At 47.0% G+C, this 17,500-nt stretch overlaps 2 protein-coding genes across 2 annotated transcripts in view; both read left to right on the forward strand.

Annotated features, from left to right (window-relative positions):
* The window catches only part of LOC139397345 (dystrophin-like), a gene marked incomplete at its 3' end in the record, with an annotated part of 61,525 nt that overhangs the window by 28,150 nt on the left and 15,875 nt on the right, over window positions 1-17,500 (forward strand). Inside the window, exons 4-8 of the mRNA XM_071144101.1 lie at window positions 4,497-4,631; window positions 5,812-6,015; window positions 8,705-8,886; window positions 15,114-15,264; window positions 15,485-15,604. Coding sequence (XP_071000202.1) covers window positions 4,497-4,631; window positions 5,812-6,015; window positions 8,705-8,886; window positions 15,114-15,264; window positions 15,485-15,604 — 792 coding nt within the window. The remainder of the gene's footprint in view (window positions 1-4,496; window positions 4,632-5,811; window positions 6,016-8,704; window positions 8,887-15,113; window positions 15,265-15,484; window positions 15,605-17,500) is intronic.
* On the forward strand, window positions 15,670-16,341 carry LOC139397344 (uncharacterized). Its single transcript, XM_071144100.1, has 3 exons — window positions 15,670-15,683; window positions 15,906-16,007; window positions 16,170-16,341. Exons 1-3 carry the CDS (start codon window positions 15,670-15,672, stop codon window positions 16,339-16,341), a joined length of 288 nt encoding a protein of 95 aa, XP_071000201.1.

The following is a 17,500-nucleotide window of genomic DNA, read 5'->3' on the forward strand; positions in this document are numbered from 1 at the left end:
TCGGTCTGTCCTCCAGCTAGTTCACTAGGTGTTCAGAGTCAGGTCCCAAATGGCACCCTTTCCCCCCCCCCCTCCCCCGGGTTTTGTGATTACGATCTTGTCTCATCGCTGCAACTCCCCAACGTGGCTCGGGAGAGGCGAAGGTCGAATTGCGCGTCAATCGAAACATGACCCACCAAGCCGCGCTTCTTAACAACTGCCCACTTAACTCGGAAGCTGCACCAATGTGTCAGAGGAAACTTCGTTCAACTGACGACCGGAATCAGCCTGCAGGCGCCCGGCCCGCCACAAGGAGTCGCTAGTTATGCGACTGCCCTATGGGACTCCCGGGCCAATTATGCGCTGCCCGATCACAGCCGGACTCCCGATCACAGCCGGTAATGACACAGCCTGGGATCGAACCCCAGGCTGCAGTGACGCCGTATCACTGTAAACAGTGCACTGCTGACCAGGGACTCTGGAGTGAAGGGTCTTGGGCCTTCCAGGGCCTCTGAAGTGAAGGTTCTTGGGCCTTCCAGGGCCTCTGGAGTGAAGGGTCTTGGGCCTTCCAGGGCATCTGGAGTGAAGGGTCTTGGGCCTTCCAGGGCATCTGGAGTGAAGGGTCTTGGGCCTTCCAGGGCCTCTGAAGTGAAGGTTCTTGGGCCTTCCAGGGCCTCTGGAGTGAAGGGTCTTGGGCCTCCCAAAGACTCTGGAGTGAAGGGTCTTGGGCCTTCCAGGGCCTCTGGAGTGAAGGGTCTTGGGCCTTCCAGGGCCTCTGGAGTGAAGGGTCTTGGGCCTCCCAGGGCCTCTGGAGTGAAGGGTCTTGGGCCTTCCAGGGCATCTGGTGTGAAGGGTCTTGGGCCTCCCAGGGCATCTGGAGTGAAGGGTCTTGGGCCTCCCAAGGCCTCTGGAGTGAAGGGTCTTGGGCCTCCCAAGGCCTCTGGTCTAAAGCAGTGATGTCTGTCTGTGATGTCACTGCTGTCATCTCATATCCCTGGTATGGTGTTGTTATCCAACACCCTCCATCCCAGTTCACACAGGTTCAGCTGTTATAGTCAAGGTCTTTCAGTAGTGTAACTGTAGTAGAAATATACCCAGTGAGCAAAACATTTAAGGATAAATGTTATCTTAACTCCTTTAATTGCTATCTTTCTGAGTCACTATTCTATTGATGTGGGACTATAAATTGTGATAATGACTGATGGATATGTGGCGGAGAGAGAGAGACGATAGAGTGAATGAGAGAGAGAGAGAGAGAGAGAGGGAGAGGGAGAAAGAGAGAGAGAGACAGAGAGAGAGAGAGAGAGAGACAGAGACAGAGACGGGGGAGAGAGAAAGAGAGAGTGAATGAGAGAGAGGGAGGGAGAGAGAGAGAGAGAGAGACAGAGACGGGGGAGAGAGAAAGAGAGACGAAGAGGGGGAGAGAGATGGGGAGGGGGAGAGAGAAAGAGAGACGGAGAGGGGGAGAGAGAAAGAGAGAGACGGAGAGGGGGAGAGAGAAAGAGAGAGACGGAGAGGGGGAGAGAGAAAGAGAGACAGAGAGGGGGAGAGAGAAAGAGACCGAGAGGGAAAGAGAGAGCGAATGTCAGAGAGAGCGGAAGAAAAAGAGAGAGAGAGGGAAAATGAGAAGGAGAGAAAGAGAGAGAGAGACAAAGATGAAGAAAGAGCGAGAGAGTGAGAGAAAGAAAGTGAGAGAATGAGAGAGAGATGAGAGAGAGGGAAATGAGTCTAGCTGTCTGGAAGACGTCATTATCCTTCACTTCATTTATCATCATTTACACCAACTGCCAGGACTATCTCTCCCACTCTGATCAAATCAAATCAAATGTATTTATATAGCCCTTCGTACATCAGCTGATATCTCAAAGTGCTGATATCTCAAAGTACAGAAACCCAGCCTAAACCCCAAAGAGCAAGCAATGCAGGTGTAGAAGCACGGTGGCTAGGAAAAACTCCCTAGAAAGGCCAAAACCTAGGAAGAAACCTAGAGAGGAACCAGGCTATGAGGGGTGGCCAGTCCTCTTCTGGCTGTGCCGGGTGGAGATTATAACAGAACATGGCCAAGATGTTCAAATGTTCATAAATGACCAGCATGGTCAAATAATAATAATCACAGGCAGAACAGTTGAAAGTGGAGCAGCAGCACGGCCAGGTGGACTGGGGACAGCAAGGAGTCATCATGTCAGGTAGTCCTGAGGCATGGTCCTAGGGCTCAGGTCCTCCGAGAGAGAGAGAGAAAGAGAGAATTAGAGAGAGTACACTTAAATTCACACAGGACACCGAATAAGACAGGAGAATTACTCCAGATATAACAAACTGACCCTAGCCCCCGACACATAAACTACTGCAGCATAAATACTGGGGGCTGAGACAGGAGGGGTCAGGAGACACTGTGGCCCCATCCGAGGACAGGAAGGATATAACCCCACCCACTGATGCAGACAGACAGGACTATCTCTCCCACTCTGATGCAGACAGACCGGACTATCTCTCCCACTCTGATGCAGACAGACAGGACTATCTCTCCCACTCTGATACAGACAGCCAGGACTATCTCTCCCACTCTGATGCAGACAGACAGGACTATCTCTCCCATTCTGCTGCAGACAGACAGGGAGACAGACAGACAGCAGACAGGACTATCTCTCCCACTCTGCTGCAGACAGACAGGACTATCTCTCCCACTCTGCTGCAGACAGACAGGGAGACAGACAGACAGCAGACAGGACTATCTCTCCCACTCTGATGCAGACAGACAGGACTATCTCTCCCACTCTGCTGCAGACAGACAGGGAGACAGACAGACAGCAGACAGGGAGACGGTTCAGTTCCCAGGCTGAATGGTCTGGATGCGTTTACATAGTTTAATATATTCAGCTGTAGCTCAGGGGATCGGGCTGGGTTTAGGATGTTCAGTTGGGGAAGACAGGGTCCGTATGTATCAAGCTTCTCAAGAGAAGGAATGCTGGCTGATATGGGATCAGTTTTAGGTCATAACGAATACAATCATCTCGACAAGGGGGACCTGATCCTAGATCAGCAGTCCTACTCTGAAACTCTGTGAAAAGGGCCCCTAGCTGTCATCCAGCCTGGCTCACAGTGTATTGTTGAGATGTGAACGGATTCTGATCCGGACTCTGTTGTTCAGACTGGGGAGTTACAGTAGGGGTTAGTCCAGTATTATGGATGCTGCTCTCTCTGTCTTTAGGGGTTAATCCAGTATTATGGATGCTGCTCTCTCTGTCTTTAGGGGTTAGTCCAGTATTATGGATGCTGCTCTCTCTGTCTTTAGGGGTTAGTCCAGTATTATGGATGCTGCTCTCTCTGTCTTTAGGGGTTAGTCCAGTATTATGGATGCTGCTCTCTCTGTCTTTAGGGGTTAGTCCAGTATTATGGATGCTGCTCTCTCTGTCTTTAGGGGTTAGTCCAGTATTATGGATGCTGCTCTCTCTGTCTTTAGGGGTTAGTCCAGTATTATGGATGCTGCTCTCTCTGTCTTTAGGGGTTAGTCCAGTATTATGGATGCTGCTCTCTCTGTCTTTAGGGGTTAGTCCAGTATTATGGATGCTGCTCTCTCTGTCTTTAGGGGTTAGTCCAGTATTATGGATGCTGCTCTCTCTGTCTTTAGGGGTTAGTCCAGTATTATGGATGCTGCTCTCTCTGTCTTTAGGGGTTAGTCCAGTATTATGGATGCTGCTCTCTCTGTCTTTAGGGGTTAGTCCAGTATTATGGATGCTGCTCTCTCTGTCTTTAGGGGTTAGTCCAGTATTATGGATGCTGCTCTCTCTGTCTTTAGGGGTTAGTCCAGTATTATGGATGCTGCTCTCTCTGTCTTTAGGGGTTAGTCCAGTATTATGGATGCTGCTCTCTCTGTCTTTAGGGGTTAGTCCAGTATTATGGATGCTGCTCTCTCTGTCTTTAGGGGTTAGTCCAGTATAATGGATGCTGCTCTCTCTGTGTTTTATGTGTTGCTGATCTACTCTACATGTATTTTCTAAACTGTCTCTGTTGCCCTGACACTCTTGACCTTCCTTTCACTTCTCTTTCATTTTCTCCTCCTCTCTCTCCTCCACTCTCTCTCCTCCACTCTCTCTCTCTCCCCCCTCTCTCTCTCTCCCTCTCTCACTCTCTCCCTCTCCCCCCTCACCCTCTCTCACTCTCTCCCTCTCTCTCTTTGTCTTTCTCTCTCTCCCTCTCTCTCTTTGTCTTTCTCTCTCTCCCTCTCTCTTTGTCTCTCCCTCTCTCTCTTTGTCTCTCTCTTTGTCTTTCTCTCTCTCCCTCTCTCTCTTTGTCTCTCCCTCTCTCTCTCCCTCTCTCCCTCTCTCTCTTTGTCTCTCTGTTTGTCTTTCTCTCTCTCCCTCTCTCTCTTTGTCTTTCTCTCTCTCCCTCTCTCTCTTTGTCTCTCCCTCTCTCTCTTTGTCTCTCTCTTTGTCTTTATCTCTCTCCCTCTCTCTCTTTGTCTCTCCCTCTCTCTCTCCCTCTCTCACTCTCTCCCTGTCTCTCTGTCTCTCTCTCAGATCACAGTGAGTGTGTCTCAGGGGCGGGTTCGTACCCCCTCCACCTCTCCTAAACCTCACTATAAAAGCTATGCCTACAGTCAAGCTGCATATGTCAAGTCACCTGAACAAAAGAGGAGACGCTTTACTGAGCAGGTCTGTGTCTACTGCTAACTACCTACCCAGTCTCTAGTCTCACAGCTGTAGCTCTTTCCTCTCCTCTCCTCTCCTCTCCTCTCCTCTCCTCTCCTCTCCTCTCCTCTCCTCTCCTCTCCTCTCCTCTTCTCTCCTCTCCTCTCCTCCTGGGTGTCCATCCATGGCTGAACAGAGCTGAGGCTGAGCCTGTGGCTACGTAGCAGGTAGTCTTCATTGCAGTTGAACACTTCTCTGGGCATTGTGAGATTTGATGATCTGTGCAACACGACTACAATAAAGACAACCTGGAACGCGCCCTGTGTCTCTGGCTCGGCCAGGCTCAGCTCGTTCTGCCCCCCCCCCCTCCCCCAGGCTAAATGAACAGTTATCTGGGTTCTCCAGGTGTACCAGTGACTGACACAAATCTCAGAGTATGTCTGTGTCTACATGTGGAGCTTCTAAACGGCATGGCAACGGCCCAGCTTGGCTAGCAGCACCACAACACAACACACCAGACGCTCTGTTTGTGCTGCTGACTAATGCACCTGTGTGTTTGGCTTTGTCACCATGAGTCAATGTGTGTTTCTGTCTGTCTGTGTGTTTGTGTGTGTGTACGTTGTAATTATGCTTTTGGATAGAGTGTTGCCTTTTGTTTGCATCTGTCTGTGCAGCAGGTGTGTGTGTGTGTGTGTGTGTGTGTGTGTGTGTGTGTGTGTGTGTGTGTGTGTGTGTGTGTGTGTGTGTGTGTGTGTGTGTGTGTGTGTGTGTGCGCGTGAGGGTGCGTGTGCGTGTGTATGCGGGGGTGTCTGTGTTTCTGTGCTTCACACCTCTAATGTGTTTTGGCACCACAGACTTCATTCCTCATCACACTCCCTTCCCTTCAAGGCAGGAAGTCTTCAGACTGTTGAGACTCCCTAGGAGAGGAAGCCGTGTTAATGTAGTTGGGAACGATTCTCTTGCCATTTCCAAGAGAGCAATTTGTTTATTGTCAGTGGTGAGTCTAACCACGCTCTTCAGTCCACTTCCTCATCTCCCTCTCCTAACCCTCTCTCTCTCCCTTCCTCCCTCTCACCTCTCCCCTCCCTTCTCACTCCTTTTCCGTCTCCCCCTCCATCTCCCCTCTCCTAACCCTCTCTCTCTCCCCCTCCCCTCCCCTCTCTCTCCTTTTCCATCTCCCCTCTTCTCCTCCTCCCCATCCCAGACCCAGCTGCTGCGTGGGGGCAGTCAGGATGACCTGGAGCGGGGCCTGAGCCCCCTGGCCCCTGGGGCCACCCAGCTGGAAGACTACCAGAGAATCCTGGAGGAGGTCCTGACCTGGCTGCTGTCTGCAGAGGATGGCCTGCAGGCCCAGCCCCCCATCTCCTCTCACGTAGAGGAGGTCAAGGAGCAGTTCCACACACACGAGGTAGGGACACCCCCGAGGGGATATATACCATATAACCCACGAGGTAGGGACACCCCCGAGGGGATCTATACCATATAACACACGAGGTAGGGACACCCCCGAGGGGATATATACCATATAACACACGAGGTAGGGACACCCCAGAGGGGATCTATACCATATAACACTCGAGGTAGGGACACCCCCGAGGGGATATATACCATATAACACACGAGGTAGGGACACCCCCGAGGGGATATATACCATATAACACACGAGGTAGGGACACCCCCGAGGGGATCTATACCATATAACACACGAGGTAGGGACACCCCCGAGGGGATATATACCATATAACACACGAGGTAGGGACACCCCCGAGGGGATATATACCATATAACACACGAGGTAGGGACACCCCCGAGGGGATCTATACCATATAACACACGAGGTAGGGACACCCCCGAGGGGATATATACCATATAACACACGAGGTAGGGACACCCCCGAGGGGATATATACCATATAACACACGAGGTAGGGACACCCCCGAGGGGATATATACCATATAACACACGAGGTAGGGACACCCCCGAGGGGATATATACCATATAACACACGAGGTAGGGACACCCCCGAGGGGATATATACCATATAACACACGAGGTACTGTAGGGTTTCAAGTTGAAAACTTTCAAACCTTCTTTGTGCATTATTGTCATGCATTATCATTCTTTATCATACTTTATCATTCTTTATCATGCTTTATCAATCTTTATCATACTTTATCATTCTTATCATACTACATCATTCTTTATCATACTTTATCATTCTTATCATACTTTATCATTCTTCATCATGCTTTATCATCTTTATCATGCTTTGTTACATTGTGTGTTTTTAAGAGCGATGCCATAGAGGGGATGTAGCTACAGGGCCTTCAGAAAGTATTCAGACCCCTTGACTTATTCCACATTTTGTTGTGTTTCAGCCTGAATTCACAATGGATTAAATAAAATAACAAATCTCAATGACAAAGTGAATGTTTTTTAGATTTTAAAATAGATTTTAGTCTTAACTCTTAACTCGGCCACTCAGGAACATTCACTGTGTTCCTGGTCAGCAGCTCCAGTGTAGATGTGGACTTGTGTTTTAGGTTATAGTCCTGCTAAAAGGTGAATTCATCTCCCAGTGTCTGGTGGAACTCAGACTGAACCAGGTTTTCCTCTAAGGATTTTGGCTGTGCTTAGCTCCATTCTGTTTCTTTTTTATCCTGAAAAACTGCCCAGTTGTTAATGATGACAAGCATACCCATAACATGATGCAGCCACCACTATGCCTGAAAATATGGAGAGTGGTACTCAGTAATGTGTTGTATTGGATTTGCCGAAACATAACACTTTTTATTCAGGACAAAAAGTTAATTCTTTTGCAATTCTTTTGCAGTATTAATTTAGTGCCTTGTTGCAAACAGGATACATGTTTTGTAGACATTATTATTTTGTACAGGTTTCTTTTTTCCACCTCAGTCAATTAGGTTAGTATTGTGGAGTAACTATCCCTGAGCGGTTTCCTTCCTCTCCGGCAACTGAGTTAGGAATGACTCCTGTATCTTTGTAGTGACTGGGTGTATTGATACACCATCCATAGTGTAATTAATAACTTCACCGTCCTCAAAGAGATATTCAAGGTCTGCTTTTCCATTTTTACCCATCTACCAATAGGTGCCCTTCTTTGTGAGGCATTGGAAAACCTCCCTGGTATTTGTGGTTGAACCAATGTTTGAAATTCACTGCTCGACTGAGGGAACTTACAGATAATTGTATGTGTGGGGTACAGAGATGAGGTAGTCATTCAAAAATCATGTTAAACACTGTTATCGCACACGGAGTCCATGCAACTTATTATGTGACTTGTTAAGCACATTTTTTACTCCTGAATTTATTTCAGCTTGTCATAACAAAGGGGTTGAATACTTGTTGACTCAAGGCATTTCAGCTTTTCATTTTTAATTAATTTGGTTAAAAAAAAAATGGAAAACATAATTCCACTTTGACATTATGGGGTATTGTGTGTAAGCCAGTGACAAAACATCTCAGTTGAATCCATTTTAACTTCAGGCTGTAAAACAACACAATGTGTAAAAAATCCAAGGGTAGTTTAGTAAATAATAATGAATAACAACACCATGGAAGAAGAAAGGAAAGATGAAGAGAATATCTGTTCAGGTGGAAAACCTGACTCTGGGTTTCCCCCCTGTGTGTTCATTATATACTATAACATGTACTGGGTGTGTGTGTGTGTTTGTGTGTGTCTACATGCGCTGTGCGTGTGTGTCTACATGCGCTGTGCGTGTTTGTAAGTATGTGTGTGTCCCTACGTGTTTGCGTGCCTGTGTATGTGTGTGTGTTCCGGTATCTGTGTGTGTGTCTGTGTGTTCCTGTTTGTGTGTGTGTCTGTGTGTGTGTGCTTGTGTCTATATGTATGTCTGTGTGTTTCTGTGTGTCTGTGTGTTCCTGTGTCTGTGTGTGTGTCCCTGTGTCTGTTTGTGTGTGTCTGTGTGTGTGTGTGTGTCACTGTGTCTGTGTGTGTCCCTGTGTGTGTGTCCCTGTGTCTGTGTGTGTCCCTGTGTCTGTGTGTGTGTCCCTGTGTGTGTGTCCCTGTGTCTGTGTCTGTGTGTGTACGTCCCTTCCTGCCTGTGTCCTCTCAGGGCTACATGGTGGAGCTGACGTCCCACCAGGGCAGTGTGGGCAGGGTGCTGCGTGCAGGCAGTGCCCTCCTGGGTGAAGGCCATTTAACGGAGGAGGAAGAGAAAGAGGTCAGGGAGCAGATGAACCTCCTCAACTCCCGCTGGGAACACCTCAGAGTGGCTAGCATGGAGAAACAGAGCAGGTAGGACACACACATGGATGGATGGATGGATGGATGGATGGACGCACACACACACACACACACACACAGACACACACACACACACACACACAAACACACACACAAACACACACACACACACAAACACGCAACGACACACACACACACACAGAGACAGACATGCAGAGAACCTATGGACCAAACCTACATTAGGGTGATTATCACCTACCTCCCTCTTGGTAGTGTCTGCTAGTAATGTCTACTGGTAATGTCTACTGGTAATCTCTACTGGTAATGTCTGCTGGTAATGTCTACTGGTAATGTTTGCTGGTAATGTCTACTGGTAATCTCTACTGGTAATCTCTACTGGTAATGTCTACTGGTAATGTCTGCTGGTAATGTCTGCTGGTAATGTCTACTGGTAATGTCTACTGGTAATGTCTACTGGTAATGTCTGCTGGTAATGTCTGCAGGTAATGTCTGCTGGTAATGTCTACTGGTAATGTCTGCTGGTAATGTCTACTGGTAATCTCTGCTGGTAATATCTACTGGTAATCTCTGCTGGTAATGTCTACTGGTAATCTCTACTGGTAATGTCTGCTGGTAATGTCTACCGGTAATGTCTGCTGGTAATGTCTACTGGTAATCTCTGCTGGTAATGTCTACTGGTAATCTCTGCTGGTAATGTCTACTGGTAATCTCTGCTGGTAATATCTACTGGTAATCTCTACTGGTAATGTCTACTGGTAATCTCTACTGGTAATGTCTGCTGGTAATGTCTACCGGTAATGTCTGCTGGTAATGTCTACTGGTAATCTCTGCTGGTAATGTCTACTGGTAATCTCTGCTGGTAATGTCTACTGGTAATCTCTGCTGGTAATATCTACTGGTAATCTCTGCTGGTAATGTCTACTGGTAATGTCTACTGGTAATGTCTACTGGTAATGTCTACTGGTAATATCTACTGGTAATCTCTACTGGTAATGTCTGCTGGTAATGTCTACCGGTAATGTCTGCTGGTAATGTCTACTGGTAATCTCTGCTGGTAATGTCTACTGGTAATCTCTGCTGGTAATATCTACTGGTAATGGGGTTGGGGAGTAACAGATTACATGTATCAGATTAATAAAAACCGGTAACTGTAATCCGTTTCGCTACTAACTAAAATATTGTAATCGGATTACAGATACTTTTGTAAAAACTAGATGATAACTTCTCAGATTACTTTTAAATTAAAAAAGGATGTTTGTGAAACAGTTCTTTATGACAGCTTTCTGTTTTCTCAGCGACATTCAAATCCACATTGTTTCAGTTTGTTCCACATCACTATGACGACACACCGAATGTGTTTGATGGATTGTGGGGAAAGAGCAGGAATAGGTTTTTGTAGGCTACAGTCCAAGCTATGTCTTCCAATGGAGTGACTGCTGTCGGCATCCACAGATGATCCAACTTGAATAAACACTTGGAGGTAAGGATGACAGCAGTGGTGTAGCTCAACGGACGATATGGATATCAATAATAAGTGATATCCGTATCAAATTACACTACACCACTGCTGTCATCCTGACCTCCAAGTGTTTATTCAAGTTGGATCATCTTTGGATGCCGACAGCAGTCACTCCATTGGAAGACATAGCTTGGACTGAAGCCTACAAAAACCTATTCCTGCTTTGATCAAATAAAATCAAATGTTATTTGTCACATGCGCCGAATACAACAGCTGTACAACAGCTGTAGACCTTACGGGGCGGCAGGGTAGCCTAGTGGTTAGAGCGTTGGACTAGTAACAAATCTGTTGTTCTGCCCCTGAACAGGTAGTTAACCCACTGTTCCTAGGCCGTCAATGAAAATTAGAATTAGTTCTTAACTGACTTGCCTAGTTAAATAAAGGTTAAATAAAATACAGTGAAATGCGTACTTGTTGTGGAGGTTGTGGAGGTTGTGGATATTGTGGAGGCTGTGGATATTATGGATGGCTGTGGATGTTGTGGATATTATGGATGCCTGTGGATGGTTGTGGAGAATGTTGAGGTTGTGGAGGTTGTGGATGTTGTGGAGGTTGTGGAGGTTGTGGATGCTGTGGAGAATGTGGATGCTGTGGAGGTTGTGGAGGCTTTGGAGGTTGTGGAGAATGTGGAGGTTGTGGAGGCTGTGGATGGTTGTGGAGGTTGTGGAGGTTGTGGATGTTGTGGATGGCTGTGGATGTTGTTACATTTCCCAGTCCTCTTCTCAACTCCCCCGTGGTGTTGTTGTTACATCTCCCAGTCCTCTTCTCAACTCCCCCATGGTGTTGTTGTTACATTTCCCAGTCCTCTTCTCAACTCCCCCGTGGTGTTGTTGTTACATTTCCCAGTCCTCTTCTCAACTCCCCCGTGGTGTTGTTACATCTCCCAGTCCTCTTCTCAACTCCCCCGTGGTGTTGTTACATCTCCCAGTCCTCTTCTCAACTCCCCCGTGGTGTTGTTGTTACATCTCCCAGTCCTCTTCTCAACTCCCCCGTGGTGTTGTTGTTACATCTCCCAGTCCTCTTCTCAACTCCCCCGTGGTGTTGTTACATCTCCCAGTCCTCTTCTCAACTCCCCCGTGGTGTTGTTGTTACATCTCCCAGTCCTCTTCTCAACTCCCCCGGGGTGTTGTTGTTACATTTCCCAGTCCTCTTCTCAACTCCCCCGTGGTGTTGTTGTTACATCTCCCAGTCCTCTTCTCAACTCCCCCGTGGTGTTGTTGTTACATCTCCCAGTCCTCTTCTCAACTCCCCCGTGGTGTTGTTGTTACATTTCCCAGTCCTCTTCTCAACTCCCCCGTGGTGTTGTTGTTACATTTCCCAGTCCTCTTCTCAACTCCCCCGTGGTGTTGTTGTTACATCTCCCAGTCCTCTTCTCAACTCCCCCGGGGTGTTGTTGTTACATTTCCCAGTCCTCTTCTCAACTCCCCCGTGGTGTTGTTGTTACATCTCCCAGTCCTCTTCTCAACTCCCCCGTGGTGTTGTTACATCTCCCAGTCCTCTTCTCAACTCCCCCGTGGTGTTGTTGTTACATTTCCCAGTCCTCTTCTCAACTCCCCCGTGGTGTTGTTGTTACATCTCCCAGTCCTCTTCTCAACTCCCCCGGGGTGTTGTTGTTACATTTCCCAGTCCTCTTCTCAACTCCCCCGTGGTGTTGTTGTTACATTTCCCAGTCCTCTTCTCAACTCCCCCGTGGTGTTGTTACATCTCCCAGTCCTCTTCTCAACTCCCCCGGGGTGTTGTTGTTACATCTCCCAGTCCTCTTCTCAACTCCCCCGTGGTGTTGTTGTTACATCTCCCAGTCCTCTTCTCAACTCCCCCGGGGTGTTGTTGTTACATCTCCCAGTCCTCTTCTCAACTCCCCCGTGGTGTTGTTGTTACATCTCCCAGTCCTCTTCTCAACTCCAGCGTGGTGTTGTTGTTACATCTCCCAGTCCTCTTCTCAACTCCCCCGTGGTGTTGTTGTAACATCTCCCAGTCCTCTTCTCAACTCCCCCGTGGTGTTGTTGTTACATCTCCCAGTCCTCTTCTCAACTCCCCCGTGGTGTTGTTGTTACATCTCCCAGTCCTCTTCTCAACTCCCCCGTGGTGTTGTTGTTACATCTCCCAGTCCTCTTCTCAACTCCCCCGTGGTGTTGTTGTTACATCTCCCAGTCCTCTTCTCAACTCCCCCGTGGTGTTGTTACATCTCCCAGTCCTATTCTTGAAGATCAAGGGGTATTTAATGAATTGGAACGGCTGGAAATCTGACACACTCTGGTGTTTAATGTAAAGATACAGCCTAATGGTATTATTATCTGTAGTAGAAAGCGATGGGTTAAAATGTAACATCCATATATGGCCAGCTATGTAAACTTTAACATGAACTTATCCTGCAGTAGATGTTGTTCAATTGATAATATACATGTTTGTCCTCTTTTAATGCCTCTTAAGGGGAAAGTAATCTAAAAGTAACTGAATGTAATCAGATTACGTTACTGAGTTTGGTTAACCTCTCTAGCGTCCCACTTGGCCAAAAGCCAGAGAGAATGCAGAGCGTCAAATTCAAATAAATTACTATAAAAACAAACTTTCATGAAATCACACATGTAAGATACCAAATTAAAGCTATACGTGTTGTGAATCCAGCCAACATGTAAAAGGCTTTTCGGCGAAAGCAAACGATGCTATTATCTGATGATAGCACATCCGTAAACAAAGAGAGAGTAGCATATTTCAACCCTGCAGGCGCGACACAAAACGCAGAAATAAAAATATAATTAATTCCTTACCTTTGAAGATCTTGTTCTGTTGGCACTCCAATATGTCCCATAAACATCACAAATGGTCCTTTTGTTCGATTAATTCCGTCGATATATCTCCAAAATGTCCATTTATTTGGCGCGTTTGATCCAGAGAAACACCTGTTCCAACTTGTGCAACGTGACTACAAAATATCTCAAAAGTTACCTGTAAACTTTGCCAAAACATTTCAAACTACTTTTGTAATACAACTTTAGGTATTTTTTCATTCTTCATTACACAAAGGAAAAACCTCAACCAATTTCTAAAGACTGGTGACATCCAATGGAAGCGGTAGGAACTGCAAGAAGGTCCCTTAGAAATCCCAATGAAAACCCATTGAAAAGAGAGTGACCTAAAAAAAAAAAAAATCTGAATGGTTTGTCCTCGGGGTTTCGCCTGCTACATAAGTTCTGTTATACTCACAGACATGTCAAACAGTTTTAGAAACTTCAGAGTATTTTCTATCCAAATATACTACTAATATGCATATCTTATCTTCTGGGGATGAGTAGCAGGCAGTTGAATTTGGGCATGCATTTCATCCGGACGTGAAAATACTGCCCCGTCACCAAAAAGTTAATCCAAAAGTTACTTTACGGATTACAATGTTGTACAGAAAGTAACCTGCCCAGCCCTGACCATACTGTACACAGACACGCAGGCAGGCACACACAAATCTAATCTAATTTTATTGGTCACATACACATGGTTAGCAGATGTTAATGTGAGTGTAGCGAAATGCTTGTGCTTCTAGTTCCGACCTTGCAGTAATATCCAACAAGTAATCTAACAATTTCACAACAACTACCTTATACAGACAATTGTAAAGGAGTGAATGAGAATATGTACATATAAATATATGGATGAGCAATGGCCGCGCAGCATAGGCAAGATGCAGTAGATGGTATAGAGCACACTTTATGATGTAAAGTGTGGCTCGGGTGGTTGTTGTCCTTGATGATCTTTTTGGCCTTCCTGTGACATCGGGTGGTGTAGGTGTCCTGGAGGGCAGGTAGTTTGCCCCCGGTGATGCGTTGTGCAGACCTCACTACCCTCTGGAGAGCCTTACGGTTGTGGGCGGAGCAGTTGCCGTACCAGGCGGTGATACAGCCCGACAGGATGCTCTCGATTGTGCGACAGGATTCTCTCGATTGTGAACACACACACACAGACTTGTGCACCACCCACACACACACACATACACACACACACATTTGCACGCACCCACACAAGCACAAGCACAAGCACACACACACACACATACACGCACGCACAAACACACACAAACAAACACAAATTCCCCTGAAATCCAGCATGTCTCTCTGGGTGAGAAATATGTATCTATGTCCTTGAAGGTAATATTATGTTTTGAATAGACCTGAGCTGCAACTCTCTGTGAGGTGTCTAACTAGGATCTAGCTGTACTCAACAGCCCCCTGCCCTCTTTGCTCAGTCTCTCCTCCTCCCCCTTCTCTCCTCTTCTCTTTGCCCCTCCTTTCCTCTCCTCCTCCCTCTTTTCTCCTCTCCTCTTCTCCTCTCCCCCTCTCTCTCTTCTCTACTCTCCTCCTCCTCCCTCCCTTCTCCACTCCTCCCTCTTCTTCTCCTCTCCTCCCTCCCTCCCTCCCTCTCTTCTCTTCTCCTCTACTCTTCTCCTCTCCTCCTCTCCTTCCTCTCTCCTACTCCCCTCTTCCTCTCTTCTCTTCTACTCCTCCATCTCTTATCCTCTCCCCTTCCTCTCCTCTCCATCTCCTCTTCTCTCCTCCCTCCTCTCCTCTCCTCTCCTCTCCTCTCCTCTCCTCTCCTCTCCTCTCCTCTCCTCTCCTCTCCTCTCCTCTCCATCTCCTCTCTCCTCTCCTCTCCTCTCCTCTCCTCTCCTCTCCTCTCCTCTCCTCTCCTCTCCTCTCCTCTCCTCTCCATCTCCTCTCCTCTCCTCTTTCCTCTCATCCTCCTCCCCCAGACTCCACGAGGTGTTGATGGACCTTCAGCACCGGCAGTTGAAGCAGCTCACTGATTGGTTGGAGCTGACAGAGGGGCGGATCAAGCGGATGGGGGCTCAGCCTATGGGGCCAGACCTGGAGGATGTTAAACACCAAGTAGAGGAACACAAAGTAGGTTAACTACTATCTAGCTACCTGCAGGGCTGGGGTCCTTTCAGGGTCATGTTCATTACAGCACATCCTAGTGAAATAATCATGAACATTTACTATGTGATCACTTCAGATAGTGTCTTTCCATTTCCTTCCAGTTTGGGCCATTTCCTGCCATTTTGGGCCATTTCCTGCCATTTTGTCCCTACTAGACTCAACCCAATTATCATGCCTATTGTAGCTGTTGCAGGAGGACCTAGAGTTGGAGCAGGTGCGTGTCAACTCTCTGACACACATGGTGGTGGTGGTGGACGAGAACAGTGGAGACAGCGCCACCGCTGCCCTGGAGGAGAAACTACAGGTGAGACAGGCAGGACACACACGCACGCACACACACACACACTGTCTAATACACTGTCTAGTACAATGTCTAATACATTGTCAAATACACTGTCTAGTACACTGTCAAATACACTGTCTAGTACACTGTCTAGTACACTGTCAAATACACTGTCTAGTACACTGTCAAATACACTGTCTAGTACACTGTCTAGTACACTGTCTAGTACACTGTCAAATACACTGTCTAGTACACTGTCAAATACACTGTCTAGTACACTGTCAAATACACTGTCTAGTACACTGTCAAATACACTGTCTAGTACACTGTCAAATACACTGTCAAATACACTGTCTAATACACTCTCTAGTACACTGTCAAATACACTGTCTAGTACACTGTCAAATACACTGTCAAATACACTGTCTAATACACTATCTAGTACACTGTCAAATACACTGTCTAGTACACTCTCTAGTACACTGTCAAATACACTGTCTAGTACACTGTCAAATACACTGTCTAGTACACTGTCAAATGCACTGTCTAGTACACTCTCTAGTACATTGTCAAATACACTGTCTAGTACACTGTCAAATACACTATCAAATACACTGTCTAATACACTGTCTAGTACACTGTCAAATACACTGTCTAGTACACTGTCAAATACACTGTCTAGTACACTCTCTAGTACATTGTCAAATACACTGTCTAGTACACTGTCAAATACACTGTCGGCTGATGTTCTCCGTTAGTGGAAGAGAGAAGAGAAACCCATTCGGGTAGAACGTAGAATTTGTGTGTAAATAGATTGGATGGTAAATAATGAGTGTTCTCTGGTGATTAACCATGTCTAGCAGTTATCGGTCCAGGAACTCAGGATTCTGCTCTGTCTATTGGATGAGAGAGAGAGAGAGAGAGAGGAGAAGGGAGGAGAGGGAGACAGAGAGAGACAGAGAGGGAGAGACAGAGAGAGAGACCGGGAGAGAGAGAGAGAGAGAGAGAGAGAAGTGGGGGAGAGAGAGAGAGTGGGGGAGGCAGGTGGAACGGAAGAGAGAGAGAGAGAGAGAGAGAGAGACAGAGAGACAGAGAAGGGAGGAGGGAGAAAGAGAGAGAGATAGAGAGAGAAGTGGGGGAGGAAGGTGGAGCGGAAGAGAGAGAGAGAGAGACAGAGAGACAGAGAAGGGAGGAGGGAGAGACAGAGAGAGAGAGAGAGAGAGAAGAGGGGAGAGAGACAGAGTGGGGGAGGCAGGTGGAGCGGAAGAGAGAGAGAGAGAGAGACAGAGAGACAGAGAAGGGAGGAGGGAGAGAGAGAGAGAGAAGAGGGGAGAGAGACAGAGTGGGGGAGGAAGGAAGAGAAAAAGGGAAATTGCTTTGTTAGTTAGTTTATTCGTCTCTTGTATGTGGTTGTTAGGAGATAATGGGAGAAGATGCCGTAGTCTTGTGAGTATGAATCATAATAGAGATACAGTCTAATGCAGATAGTTTTTTGTTGTTTAGTGTTTAGAAAGATGGAGTGATACGACAGGGTACAAAACAACCAAACCTGTTTTAACTGCTGCTATAAGAAACAGAAGAAAGACAAATATACATTCTGAAAGGCTTTTCTTCTATTGACAAGACAGACTCGATAACCAGTTGCCATAGTGACCTGTCACCTGTCACGCGTCTCCGGGGCTCTGTTTTAGGGTCGTTTTGGGCACCTGGGCTCTTTGCTTATTACTTTCTGTTACAATGACAGTAAAAATCCACCCCAGGAATTAAAGTGAGGGGGATGTGGTTTTAATAGCATGTACCTGACGGAGCTCTTCCTGCATGGTGACTGTTACTGCGATAGAGAACACACAGAGCCATGTGATGGTGTTACTGCAGGCTGGGATGAGAGGACTTTCTTTTCCCAGATGGAGGTAGATA

Source organism: Oncorhynchus clarkii, unplaced genomic scaffold (genome assembly GCF_045791955.1).
Source record: "Oncorhynchus clarkii lewisi isolate Uvic-CL-2024 unplaced genomic scaffold, UVic_Ocla_1.0 unplaced_contig_8883_pilon_pilon, whole genome shotgun sequence".
NCBI lineage: Eukaryota > Metazoa > Chordata > Actinopteri > Salmoniformes > Salmonidae > Oncorhynchus > Oncorhynchus clarkii.

Bases quoted from the DNA above. Each gene is read 5' to 3' on its own strand.
- LOC139397344 (XM_071144100.1), top strand. The intron at 16,008-16,169 runs GTCTAATACACT...TACACTGTCTAG, and splicing joins AATACACTGTCAAATACACT to TACACTGTCAAATACACTAT.